Source organism: Apodemus sylvaticus, chromosome 1, assembly GCF_947179515.1.
Source record: "Apodemus sylvaticus chromosome 1, mApoSyl1.1, whole genome shotgun sequence".
Taxonomy (NCBI): Eukaryota; Metazoa; Chordata; class Mammalia; order Rodentia; family Muridae; genus Apodemus; species Apodemus sylvaticus.
The window spans coordinates 95,707,263-95,721,657 of NC_067472.1; the positions used below are offsets into that span (position 1 = coordinate 95,707,263).

The 14,395-nt window shown below is 39.3% G+C and overlaps 1 protein-coding gene across 3 annotated transcripts in view; it reads left to right on the forward strand.

Moving 5' to 3' along the window:
* The window catches only part of Sbf2 (SET binding factor 2), a 365,757-nt gene that overhangs the window by 326,030 nt on the left and 25,332 nt on the right, over nt 1–14,395 (forward strand). For all 3 annotated transcript variants that reach the window (XM_052201159.1, XM_052201166.1, XM_052201176.1), the window contains exon 29: nt 9,325–9,509. In XM_052201159.1, the coding sequence (XP_052057119.1) occupies nt 9,325–9,509 (185 nt within the window). The remainder of the gene's footprint in view (nt 1–9,324; nt 9,510–14,395) is intronic.

Below are 14,395 nucleotides of genomic sequence, written 5' to 3' on the forward strand. Positions count from 1 at the left end.
CTAATCACACTTTTGAGTTTTTCTTAATTACCCTTCTCCAATGAATGATCAAATTTATTTCTAATATATTATGCCTTATGGAACAATTTGTGTAATTATTAATTATACTACATATTAATAAATTTGTGTCTTACATATTGATAAATTTCAGAGAATTAGGGGGTGGGAGAATTGTGTTTAAATGTTTATGATCCACCAAGTTTATAGGGTAAAGAGACCGAGCTGTGTCTCCAGAACCTTTAATTATACTAGTCTTTGAGGGTAAGCTAAAATGATATCTAAGTTTCTCTTCCTGACTCCGTCTGGATATAGCAGCTGGCACGAGGAGATAGAGAAGAAGTAGTCACTCCACTCTGGTCTCTGCAAGTTTCTGTGAGCTTCTTTTACTCTGCAAAGATGATTCTAAAACAGGCATCTTGACTGCAAAGTTCTGTTGCTTCACAGTGGGTTCACAATCATAGGTTCTTCCTCTCACTCCCATAAAAGGCAGACTCTTCTTCAAAACAAGCCACCTACATGATCTGGGTTCTGCATGGACATTGTCAGTTACTGGTAATTCCTTTCTTCCCCCAAAATAGTACTTTGCATATACAAGCAGCTCTTTGTAAAGGCCTTTCTCGTATTTCTAAAACTCTACTACCACATAATTTTCACATGTTCACCCTTGCTCAAGTGGTACATACTTGAATCAAATACTAACACTCAGGGAGCTGAGACAGACGGATAAGTTTAAGGCCAGACTAAGCACTGGGAGTTAGCAACTAAATCTAATTTAAAAGCTGTTCTATTTTCTGTGTTTTAATTAGCTTTGAGTTTTCCCAGGTTATTTGGCTATAGTCTGCTCACGATCCTCTTCACTCTGTGAATGCTACAGAATCACACATAGCAGCACTCTGGGTGTTCAAGCAACTTTGCCTCGTGGGGAGAGCCTCATCCTGAAGCAAGCCAACGCTTGCTTCACCATTAAGTCCTGTACAGCGGCTTCCCCTGTTCTGGTGTCCTCAGCATATTAGCCTGGAGAGTGGCTGTCAGTGGTGCCTATAAAATGTCACCCTTTTGGGTGTTTTCTAATATGGACTACTGATTGTTAGAATTTGGATATCAGTTTTATCTACCAGGATACTAACTGTTTTATAGTACCTTTTCATCTATAGAGTCCATTACTGTTCTCATAATTGAAAAACAGAAAGAACAAGTAATAGCTAAAGCAAGGGCAAGTCTTGTAAGCTCTGAAGTACAAGATTGGTCCTTATAGACTGTGTTCTTACTAAAATTCACTTGGTTTTTATTTCTAAATTTATGCCATTCTTTTAAATCCATAACACCTATCTCCATTACCTGGTATTTTATGGTTATTTTGACATGACTTATGAAACTCAGTGCTTATTTCCTAAGAACTATAATAGCCTGTGAATTTAAGAATTTGGTTCAGAGTCAACATATAATTTATGTTTTACAAAATTCACCTTTTTCCACTTTTGAGAATCATACACATGTTCTGGTAGTCATGGAATGCATCATCAAAGGTTTCTGAAATCACAGTTTTTTCCAAGAGCTTTCAGCTTTCTTGGATCATGTTTCCAGGTAATTTGTTAGGCCTTGATACTATGGTGTTCTGTTTCCTGATACTACCATAGCAAAGCACCTGAACAGCAGGAGTTCAGAGCCAAGGCCAGTGATCCCCTGAGGGCTGGAAGGAAAGGGTTTGATGACTGAAGACTGTCTAGAAATGAGTGACATTCCCTTGCTTATAGAGGCATCACTCAGCTCTCTCTTCTTCGTGATAGTCTCAATGTCTGTCTAAAATATTTTTTATAAGGACTCAGTCATATAGTAGTGGGGGTCTAATCTATTCCAGTATGGCCTTATATTAACTAACTGCATCTGCACCACACTGTTTCCATTGCAGTCACTTCTGAGGTCCCAGGAGCAGGACTCTAGTACATGAGTTTGGAAGAAAACGAAGCCCCTGTAACAAGTCATGTAAAGTTTGTTTTTGTTTTGTTTTTCTGGATTTTTAAAACATGAGATACAAACTTTATTCTTCTCATTTTTTCTTCAAAGGATTTGAAGCAAAAGGCAGCATAATATATTTCTCCTTAGAGTCCTGGGATTTCTCCTGTCACAAAATATTCCCAGATTTTTTTATAAATGATTATGACTTATCCTTTCTGTGGGTGTATGAAATTAAGCCACCTACATGCTAGGCATGCACTTTACAGTTGAACTATGTTTCTACCCTAGCTTGCTACTGAAAGTTTATACACGCTGAAGATCTTTTATTCCACATGCCATGGACCATATGTTTTTGACATTTTAGAGTTTTGCTTTATTTTTAGATTTTGGAATATTTACCCATCCTTTATCCAATAATATCCAATTATCAAAATCAGAAAGTTTTTGTTTACAACATTTAAATGTTTCAGACTTTAGAGCACTTCAGGTTAACTCAGGGATGCCCAATCTGTATTGTCAGGAAAAGTAAGTCAATGATTTTTTTTCCATTTAACTGTTAATAGAATACAACTTCCAGCAGGTACCTAGGTACTTAAAATTGTCCCACCAACACCTCACTCTTTAGTTTGTTTTTATAAACTTCTTCCTTTAAGAACATTTTATCTATTTCCATGTTTGGCTAGGTGGCCTGTAAGACAAATTTTAGATTAAAAAAAAAATGCCTTTCCAGCTTATGGCTTATTTTATTCATATGTGAAGATCTAACTATTATTTCTTATCCATTATGCAACTATTTTCCTGCTGTAATTTTCTGTGAACTTAGTGTGTATACTTCCAAGAGCTTCTTGCTCCCGACCAGTTGCCTGTCAGATGTCTTTAGCAGGTCTCCTTCCTTTATCATTTTTTTGGAATTTTGGATTTGGGCTTTTTTGAGACAGGGTTTCTCTGTATAGCCCTGGCTGTCCTGGAACTCACTCTGTAGACCAGGCTGACCTTGAACTCAGAAATCTGCCTGTCTCTGCCTCCCAGAGTGCTGGGATTACAGGTGTGCGCCACCACCGCCCAGCTACTCTATCTCTTAATTCCCAAAGCCTCCCATATCTTCCAGAAGCCTGTTTACTGACATACTCCACATCCTCTCTGAACCTAGTTTCTTTATGTATTTCTTTTTTTTTTTTTTTTTTTTTTTTTTTTTTTTTTTGTCTTTTTTTTTTATTTGATATAATTTATTTACATTTCAAATGATTTCCCCTTTTCTAGCCCCCCCCCACTCCCCGAAAGTCCCGTAAGCCCCCTTCTCTTCCCCTGTCCTCCCTCCCACCCCTTCCCAGTTCCCCGTTCTGGTTTTGCCAAATACTGTTTCACTGAGTCTTTCCAGAACCAGGGACCACTCCTGCTTTCTTCTTGTATCTCATTTGATGTGTGGATTATGTTTTGGGTATTCCAGTTTTCTAGGTTAATAACCACTTATTAGTGAGTGCATACCATGATTCACCTTTTGAGTCTGGGTTACCTCACTTAGTATGATGTTCTCTAGCTCCATCCATTTGCCTAAGAATTTCATGAATTCATTGTTTCTAATGGCTGAATAGTACTCCATTGTGTAGATATACCACATTTTTTGTATCCACTCTTCTGTTGAGGGATACCTGGGTTCTTTCCAGCATCTGGCAATTATAAATAGGGCTGCTATGAACATAGTAGAGCATGTATCCTTATTACATGGTGGGGAATCCTCTGGGTATATGCCCAGGAGTGGTATAGCAGGATCTTCTGGAAGTGAGGTGCCCAGTTTTCGGAGGAACCGCCAGACTGCTTTCCAGAGTGGTTGTACCAATTTGCAACCCCACCAGCAGTGGAGGAGTGTTCCTCTTTCTCCGCACCCTCTCCAACACCTGCTGTCTCCTGAATTTTTAATCTTAGCCATTCTGACTGGTGTAAGATGAAATCTTAGGGTTGTTTTGATTTGCATTTCCCTAATGACTAATGAAGTGGAGCATTTTTTAAGATGCTTCTCCGCCATCCGAAGTTCTTCAGGTGAGAATTCTTTGTTTAACTCTGTACCCCATTTTTTAATAGGGTTGTTCGGTTTTCTGGAGTCTAACTTCTTGAGTTCTTTATATATATTGGATATTAGCCCTCTATCTGATGTAGGATTGGTGAAGATCTTTTCCCAATTTGTTGGTTGCCGATCTGTCCTCTTGACGGTGTCCTTTGCCTTACAGAAACTCTGTAACCTTATGAGGTCCCATTTGTCAATTCTTGCTCTTAGAGCATACGCTATTGGTGTTCTGTTCAGAAACTTTCTCCCTGTACCGATGTCCTCAAGGGTCTTCCCCAGTTTCTTTTCTATTAGCTTCAGAGTGTCTGGCTTTATGTGGAGGTCCTTGATCCATTTGGATTTGAGCTTAGTACAATTTCTTATGTACATTTCCTCCATGTAAAGTCACAGTGATAGACTGTAGGGCTGTAAGTTTGAAGTCAGAAGATTCCCTGTTACATGACTATGACAGGCGGATGCACACAGAGCAGATAGGGCAAGACTAGGTAAGTCATTCCACAGCCTTGCAGAGTTCTTCCTTCGGGCACTGCTTCTTCAGCAATCCCTTAGTTACCCTGTGGGGGAAGAGCCTATTTTTCCATTTTCATTTCAGCCTCCATTTTGCTCTTCTCTTTTCATATCCCTTCCTTTGATATGCAATCTTAATGATGGCTTTACTTCTTATATCCATTGTGCACATCTCCTGATCTAATGAACAGGAGTTAAGATAGCCATAATCTTTTTTTCAGATCACTTTGTATTTATCTGCAAGGTGATGGATTATAAAAAGAGTATATATCCTTTTTTGTATAAAAGCCACTTAAAGAAAATGTGAAGATATGGATAACTTTTTTTACTTAAAAGTTTATCCTTGAAGTAACTGTTTCCAGGGTAAATATTTCAGATATTTAAGATTAACTTTGCCAAGTTTAGATAGCAAACAATCTATTTAATACTGAACCATTTCAGTGCAACATTGATGAATATGTCTGTATCTTATGCACTGAGCTGAGTATAAGGCTACCTTGAAAGTAAGCTATGCCATCCCAAGACCCAACTTAAGCATCTCTTTCCTGTCCTTCTGATACTTGGTGTGAACAGAATAACTGTGTGTCTCATGAGAGTAATGAGCTACATCACTCCTTCACTGGCACAGTACTCTTAACCACTTCTTGACAGGTTCAGGGTCACATGGTTAGACAGATCACTATACATTGAAAGTTTATTCTTTTTGAGTGGTTGAGGCAAGAGGATTACTGTAAGACAGTAATCAGATTCCAACTCACTTGGTTGTAGCCTAAGACCCTATCTAAAAAGTCTATTTTAGTTATATTTAAATTAAAATTGCAGTCCTACTTTGTGATATTGAATAAACCAACAAGCTTTATTTCTCAGTGTTCTCACCTTTAAAATCGAGATCACTAGATAGTACTTAGGATAACTGTGAGGAATACATACAATAATAAATGTAAAATATTTAGTAATTAGATCTTCATAAGACTTGAATAAATTATTATACTAGTGCCTAATAAGTATTTAAAAGTAAAGAAAGTGTTTTTAAAGTGCAATGACTCTCATTGACTGTCTTACTTCTCTTTTGCCTTGACAAAAAACACCATGACCAAGGCAAGAGTTTATGTGAGGCTTACAGTTTCAGAGAGTGAGTCCATGACCACCATGACAGGGAACATGGCAGCAGGCAGGCAGGCAGGCAAGCAGGCGTCAGGCAGGCAGGTAGCAGGCAGGCAGGCAGGCAGGCAAGCAGGCAGGCAGGCAGCAGGCAGGCATGGTGCTGAAGCAGTAGCTGAGAGCTCACATCCTTATCTACAAACACAAGGCAAAGAGAAAGCTACCTGGGAATCAGAGCCCACCCTCAGTGACATGCCTCCTCCAGCAAGGCCACACTGTACTCCTTCCTTCACCAAGTGGAGACTAAGTATTCAGACATAGGAGTCTGTTCTTTGTAAGGGGTGCGAGTGGGGCATCCTCATTCAAACCACCACACTAACCTAAGGTTAGAGGCCATCTGCTGTCTAGTCCAGTGCCTTTGAAGCTTTTGTAATCATAATTCATAACAAAACCCACATTTTATATGTATATATAAATACGTATATCATCTTAAGCTACAATGCAAAACTTATCTGTTCTAAGACTTTTTTTTACAAAATCAATAGTCATCTATACCACATGCAGCAAGCATAAAACTTAATTTGACATAGTGAAGTTATTTAGAGGCCATGAAGGGGATCCTTCAGTTTGCAGAAGCTCACTACTGTAGACCCTTTGTTGGTATTAAATATCCAAGGTGTCTAAAAAAAAATAACTTGGGAAATCTAAGTAGCCCTTACTAGCGCTAATGCAGTAACAAGTATGTCCTTTGGTAGCATGACTTAAAGTTGGGACTCCAAGACCCCATGACAGTAGCAGACCATTTTATCATTGCTGACTTTCTTCCAAGTGCTAAGCACTAGCAGTTTTTTGCTAATAACTCTATTTGGAGATATGTCTAATATCTTTGTTTAATACTATTCTTTTCACTTTTTTGAGTGCAAGACCTCACAGTGTATTGGTTTGTATTTTTAAAAAAAAATCAACAAATACTTAGAATGCCTGCAAATCAAGCTGTCAGCATGGGATATAAGAACAGACATGATTATGTCGCTGCTGTTGCCAGAACTTTATCCTTTAAAGAATATTCAAATAATCACAAAGCAGTGTTACAGAGTTCAAATAGAACATCCTACAGCTCTTGATGGTCTGAATGCCTTTTGGAGAAGTTAGCAGAGTATCTGAATCTTACAGGATAAATAGAAAGTTTTCAGGTAAAGAAATGGGAGAAAAATCCTCAGCAGAGAGACTAGCACACGGCAGTGAAGTACACTGAGGTAGGAGCTCCACTACTCAAGCTTACTGTCACAATCCCAAGAGCAAAGCACAAAACTGTGGCAGAGCAAAAACCATTGGCCATACACAGGCCTGTAGGTGTTGGTCCTTACAGTGATGCTGCCTGTTTGCAGGGAGCCAGAGCTTCTGCATCCCTTACTCGAGTGTCCTTTGGCTACCAAGGCTTGAGTGTCTATCATTGCTTCCAAGGGGGTGAGCTAGGAATAAAATCATCTGTGATTTTTCCTTTATCATATTATGAGATCTTGTTTATGCAACTTTGCTTTGTAAAGCTAACAATGTTATTAGTGATTCTGAATACATAATTATTTCCCTTAATTGACTGGAATAATTCCTTTGTTGGGAAAATGATGTAACTACTCATCATTTTTGTTATTACTAGATGAAGTTTTCCATAGTCACAAAACACTTTCTGTATAATGGAAATAGATATTACTCAAATTACAAAAGTATTATCTCAGATACCGCCTATCATTTTGGTGCAAATAAGAATTTTAAGAGAAGCCATTTACTTCAGCCATCACAAACTTGTATTGGTGGTATTATGTATTGTCACAGGATCATGAATTTTTGCTGCTTGTAACTTATTTATGAAAAATAAATATAATTTCTGAATGCATAGAAGAAAAGGAAGAGGTGTGGCAATGCCTAATGCTCTACTGCAAAATGCCCTCAGTTATCCCAAATGGTTGTTAGAGCTTCGCTGTTCCCTTGTTGAGGACCTTGCTCATAGAACAGATGTGTGAAACAATACATGGTGCCTGCCACTGTCCTGCAGCATGAGGGCCAGTGCACTCCTAAGATTGACACATGCCCCAAATTCCTTACTTTTGTTATATAGACTTACTTCTGACCGGCAGTCTTCAAAAGCTTGTTCCATTTGGTATAATGTTTTAGTGGCACCCTCTGCTGTGCTGTCCATTTCATTGCGCTTACAGTGTTTCTAAACAGGTGCTGAGGATTCATCCTGTAGGCACTCAGTTCATCTTTTGTTACTGTGAAGCTTTCTGTCTGTTAATTAAATCTACTTGTATTCACATTTACCATTTATGTTAACTTAACCTTAAAAACTAAACATTCTTCTCTTACTCGATTGCTATGATGTTTGCTGCTGTATACATTTCATTTCTCCTGTCTTTAACTTACCTACCAGTGCATGGGTACAGAGACAAATGTTTCACTCAGTCAAATCCCAAATCTTCAGCTAAGGAACCAGTTCATAATCAAGGTAATGTACTATGTGTCCCAGTGTGTCACTTTGTAAAATCACCTTCTCATAAAAGTGAATGCTACAAGTAAATCTTCATGTTGTCAAGTCACATCCTTATTCTCATTCGTATTATGACCCCGTTCCTGTGATTGCAGTTAAAAGCCATTGCCAGGGTGCCTCAGATTACAGACCCTTCGTGTTAAGCAGTGCTCACCCACCCTTCTCTTTCAAACTGGTCTGTTAAGCTCCACAAATGCTGAAAGAGAAGGAAACATGGCATTACAGAAACAACTTCAGTCATTTAGAAACAAGCTTGGCATTATCCCTGGGGAAGATTCTGAACTAGCCTTTCCAGGTTTACACAAAGAAACCCAACTTTGGGGAAGCCTTCACCCCTTACCCCATCTCTGAAGCAATGTGTGAAAGGCTCTGTTGCTTTAAAGATGCTGCATTTGGCATAAGTATATGCCTGTTTGAATGTTTGATATTTTAATCATCTCACACATAGAAGTCCTTGATTTTTCTAATTAATATAAATTAGGTCGGCTTATACAACATGACTCTTCGGTCTTCTTACTGTGCATGAATTTTCTCTCAAAAGATGTCTGCTTCTGACCATATATTTTAACTCCTAAATTAAGTGAAATGCACATTACTAAATTTATATTTTTTTAGTTTTTAATGGAGACTCTATAAAAGAATTTTCAGTTGTTTAAAATTAGGCCATTTTTTTGCCTAACCAGATTTGCATTCTATCCCAGCCTCTGGCTTTAGAAGCTTTCTTACGTTTCCAGTTTACCTCATGGTGTGGTTTCCTGTTAAGTGAGTACATCATAAGAAGAGCATCCTCCTGTGGCTCCAGAGCTGCAGAGACCCCTGCCCCACTCTTCTGTGTCCTGCCTGCACTCTGCTCCCTGCTGCACACACTCTGCTTAGCTCTCAGATCTGCTTTAAATGCCACATTTACAGTGACATGAAATGGGACACCAATGATTTCTTAGGTTCTTCTAAATCTAAGACAAGTGATTTTTAAAATACTATATCAAATAGGGTTTATATTGAAAAAAAATTTCAAATGAGCTTTACAATCCATGGATTAGATTGATTATCCCTTAAGATTAGATTATGTTACTGCTAAAACTGTCCCCAGAGCGCGTGTCTTACTCAGCAGCATCTCACATCCTCGCATTCCATTTTCTTGGCTTTTGTGAAGGTGTGTGGGCAAGTCTTCGTTCCAGCACCCGTTTGATCAGCTCCCCGACCTCCTTTATTGATGTTGGTGCCAGGCTGGCGGGCAAGGATCATTCAGCCTCGTTCAGTAGCAGCACCTACCTACAAAACCAACTCTTGAAACGACAAGCCGCCCTTTATATATTTGGTGAAAAGTCACAACTACGGGTAAGCTTTTTCTCTCACTTAGAAAACATGGGAAAAACAAAGGCAGCTCATGAACCCTATCACAAACTAATTTTACCATAAGTTTTTATAGCATAATTCCTAGCCTAGATATAGTAATCTCAAAAAAAAAAAAAAAAAACCTTAATTATAGAGCACACATGGTGGTGCCACCACACCTGTAATCTCAGTTCTTGGGAAGATTAGGAGCTCAAGGCCAGCCTCCACTATATGAAAAACTTGTCTCAAGAAAACACAAAAGAGGCTAGAGAGATAGCTCAGTCAGTAAAGCAGTTGCTACACAAGCATGAGACCTTGCCCATGTTAAAGACTGGACGGCCCCACATTCCTATAGTTTTAGCACTGCAGAGGTAAAATAAGACAATCCCTGGAGCTTACCAGCTGGCCAACAAGGTTCAGGTTCCATTTAAGACCCTGTTTGGAAAAAAAAAACAAAAACAAAAAACAAAAAACGGGTGTATTGGGGTGGAGAGATAGCCCAACAGATAAAGTACTTAACATCCAAAGTGAGGCCCCAGAACCCACTTAAATGCTGGCTGGGCATGGCAGCCTACCTGTAACTCCATCATGTCAAGACAGAAGCAGGATTCCCAGAACAAGCTGGCTAGCTAGACTAGCCATAGTGGGGGCTCTGGTTTGACTAGAAGAGAAGAGCAATTGAGAGTGAATCCTGATAGCATCCTGCACCCCCGTGTATACCAATGTGTTCACGCACATACGTTCACACCATACACACACATGGAAAATGGAAAAAGAGAAAAAGAAAAAAAGGCAGATGGCTTCTGAGGAACTACTCCCAAGCTTGACCTCTGTCTGGCCTCCACGCACACCTGCATATACATGCTTGTTCATGCTGCATATACACATATTCCCATGCACACCATGCACACCTGCATATACATGCTTGTTCACGCTGCATATACACATATTCCCATGCACACCTGCATATACATGCTTGTTCATGCTGCATATACACATATTCCCATGCACACCTGCATATACATGCTTGTTCATGCTGCATATATACATATTCCCATGCACACCTGCATATACATGCTTGTTCACACTGCATATACACATATTCCCATGCACACCACGCACACCTGCATATACATGCTTGTTCACACTGCATATATACATATTCCCATGCACAGGGATATGCACACCATAAAAGAGCCAATAAAAGGCTTTATTTTTTAAATTAGTTCTGTTTATGTTTATGCATACATACATATATATATTTATGTATGTATGAATATGTGTACATTTTGTTAGCTGTGAGAGTGAATATTCATAGTCTTTTTTTAAAAACATAAAGGATATCAGGAAGTATAAATACAGAAGAGAAGGCTGCATTTAGTCTTGTTTAGACTGCATTTCCCACCTTCTTCCTCTAGTTCCCACAGGCATCTGTACATGTAAAACAAATGACCTTTATTCTTTGACCTGTTAATACAGACGACTGCAGAATGGCAGAGATTACTGGACGAATTTGGAGGCAAGGGGAGATAAGACCTTGTTTTTTAAGGAACATTTTCTTCAAACTTTTTTAAACTGTATACACAGAGATACGGGTTTTAAGATTAGATAATTCAAAAGTATTAGCTGCTAATTCTGTGCTCAGGAGCTTTACCATGTAAGATATCATAAACTGTAAAAATAGCACCAGTAGTTTCTTAAATTTAATAGTTTCTAAGTCATGTGTTAAAAAAATAAATGTTGAGCTGGCCCAGTATGTAAAGGTACTTCTTCTTACAAAGTCCAATTGACCTCCAGAACCCACATAACTGGAGAGCACTAACAACTTTAACCTCCAAACAAGTGTTGTAATATGTGCCCACCCTGCTCTACACACACGCTCCACACATGCACAATCAGTCAATGTGGTTTTTGTGTTTTGTTTTGTTTGTTTCTTTTGTTGTTGTTTGGGGGAGTTGTCTGTTTGCTTTTTGGTTGTTTGGGGTGGGTGTTTTTTTGACAGGGTTTCTGCATGTTGCCCTGGCTATCCTAGAACTCATGCTATAGACAAGGTTAGCCTCAACTCACAAAGATCCACCACCTGCCTCTGCCTCTGAGCGCTAGGATTAAAGACATGTGCTACCACCACAGCAAATAGATGCAATTTTTTCAGCTAAAATAATATTTCTGTCAACATATGTAGAGGAAGTAGAAGCATCTGTTAATTCAGAAATCTCAAAGTCTAGCCCTGAGCAGTCTAGGCGGACTTTGGCTGAACTGTAGAGCAGAGCCTGTGTGCAAGCTACTCTCAGCGGGGAACCCGCTTGTTCAGCCCTTGTGATGCCACTGGCTGAGTCATCTCTGCCATAACAGGCCAGCGTGGCTAACTCTCCCCACTACCTAGACAGCTGCAACCAATTAGTCACCAGCCTGAGGGTTAGAGGCCATGAAACCTTTAGGTCATTCTCAGTTTTAAAATCCGTATACATGGCTTTTGATACAGAAGTTAATCGTATATCTAGAAAATAGAACTCTGTTCAACAGCAGTTGAAGAGTGCCTGCACAGCGCCATGTGACTTCTCCAGCCTGGGCCTGGTTTTGGTACACACTTGATCTGAGTTTCCTCCCAAGGTTAGACTGGGGGAGTATTCACCTCTGGTATTCCCTTTCTGTATGGGGTCTCACAGTGTCTTTATGATGGTGTATATTCAGTAAGAAAAGCAAACCACTTAATCTTTGCTTTCTTCCTCCCCCCTTCTCCTCTCTTTTTTCTTACAGTAAGTCTTAAATGTGCTATATCCTAGCTGTCATTTGTGATTTTCAGTTGCCACTACTTTGGATACGTCATATCCCAACAAAGGAAGCAGAAAGGGACTTGAGCCCAGGTCCTCTTGCTTAGTTACAAGGCAAGCACTTTACCAACTGAGCCATTCCTGCAATTCTTCTTTTTTTTTTTTTAATTGTTTTGTTTTTTTGAGTTAGGGTCTCTATTATGTATCCCTGGCTATCCTGGAACTCACAGAGATCCTCCTGCCTGCCTCTGAGTGCTGAGATTAAAGATCTGCACTGCAACATCCAAACCCTTTTTTTAAAAATTTAATAGGGCTTTGACAACAAAAATAATCAAATTAGCTGGGTGGTGGTGGTGCATGCCTTTAATCCCAGCACTTAGGAGGCAGAGACAGGCAGATTTCTGAGCCCAGCCTGGTCTACAAAGTGAGTTCCAGGACAGCCAGGGCTACACAGAAGGACTACACAGAGAAACCATGTCTGGAAAAAACCAAAAACCAAAACCAAAACCAAAAAAAAAAAAAAAAAAAAAAAAAATCAAATGGGCCAAATATATATGTCCTTTGCAGCAGTTTTTTAACTTTTTTTTTTTTTTGGTGGGTTTTTTTGTTGTTGTTGTTTTGGTTTTTGGTTTTTGGTTGTTTTTTTTTGTTTGTTTGGTTTTTTTTTGTTTTTGTTTTTGAGACAGGGTTTCTCTGTGTAGCCCTGGCTGTCCTGGAACTCACTCTGTAGACCCGGCTGGCCTCAAACTCAGAAATCCGCCTGCCTTTGCCTCCCAGAGTGCTGGGATTACAGGCTTGCACCACCACTACCCGGCTTAACTTTTTAATAATTAATATTTTATGTCATTTGAGCCCAGGTCCTCTTGAAGAGCAGTCAGTCTCTTATTGTACCATTTTTAACTTTGTAAATTGTAGTCAAAAGAACATTTAGTATCCTAACCATTTTTTTAAGTTCATAGTATTAAGTGCATTCACATTGCTATACAACCAGTTTCAAGAATACAATTTTGCTCTTTGAAAGATAGGTTATGCAGTAGATACTAGAGAAGAGGCTAAAAGAATGAGAAGTTTTTTAAGCCTTTCTAAGCCTTTGACCCAGACAGCCAGATTATCAACCTGAAATTGCATCCTTACATCTGTGTCATTCTCATTGATAAATATGAGGCTAAGGATGAAGATCTGTTAGTAGAGTGCTTGCCTCGCATGCACAAAGCCCTGGGTTTGATCCCCAGTCCTACAGAAAGCAGGTATGGTAGCATGTTCCTGTAATCCCAGCCCCAGGGAGCTCGAGGCAAGGGAGAAGTTCAAGGCCATTCTCAGCTCAGCTTGCAGATTTGAAGCTAACCCGGAATACATGAGATCCTATTACACCTCACAGTATAAATTACACATGAAATGAAAACAAAAGAAAGGGTATGTAAGTAAACATAGGTGATATGTGTTTTATGAAAAAATAACAAAAATCAAGAAATAGCCATTTTATTGTAGGGAAAATCTTAATGACTTAAAAAGTAACCGTAATGCAATGAGATCATAACTTTTCTTTCTTTCTAAATGTTTATCTTTTATACTTTTATAGTGAATATTTGCATAATAAGAAATAAATTTATATCTACAGAATTGGTTCAGTTCTGGAACCCCGACAGTCTATATTACCCTCCGATTAGCAGTGTATATCCTGGGAAATTAAGTTAATGCTGTGGAATTAAGCATGCTGCTCTTTTGTCCCTGGTTCTCTTTTTACTTGTTTTGAGGTTTGTGGGTATTTTGTTTTGTTTTGTTCATTTTCCCTGAGACAGGGTTTCTCCATATAGCCCTAGCTAAACTGGAACTCATTCTGTAGACCAGTCTGGCCTTGAACTCAGAGATCCACCTGCCTCTGTCTCCCGAGCACTGAGATTAAGGGAGTATGCCACTAGTCTGGTGGTTCTTAAGGCTCATGACCTTAGAATTGCCTTCTATTTGGTGTTAGATACTGCATCAGCTCCCAGTCTCTCAAGTTCTCAGAATGACAGCCTTCCTGAGCTAAACCATCTACTCTAGTGAGCTCTAACCTGCCGCTCTGGATAACTGCTAGAGCAGGCCGCACTGCTGACAGGAGAACCACTGGCCTCTGGA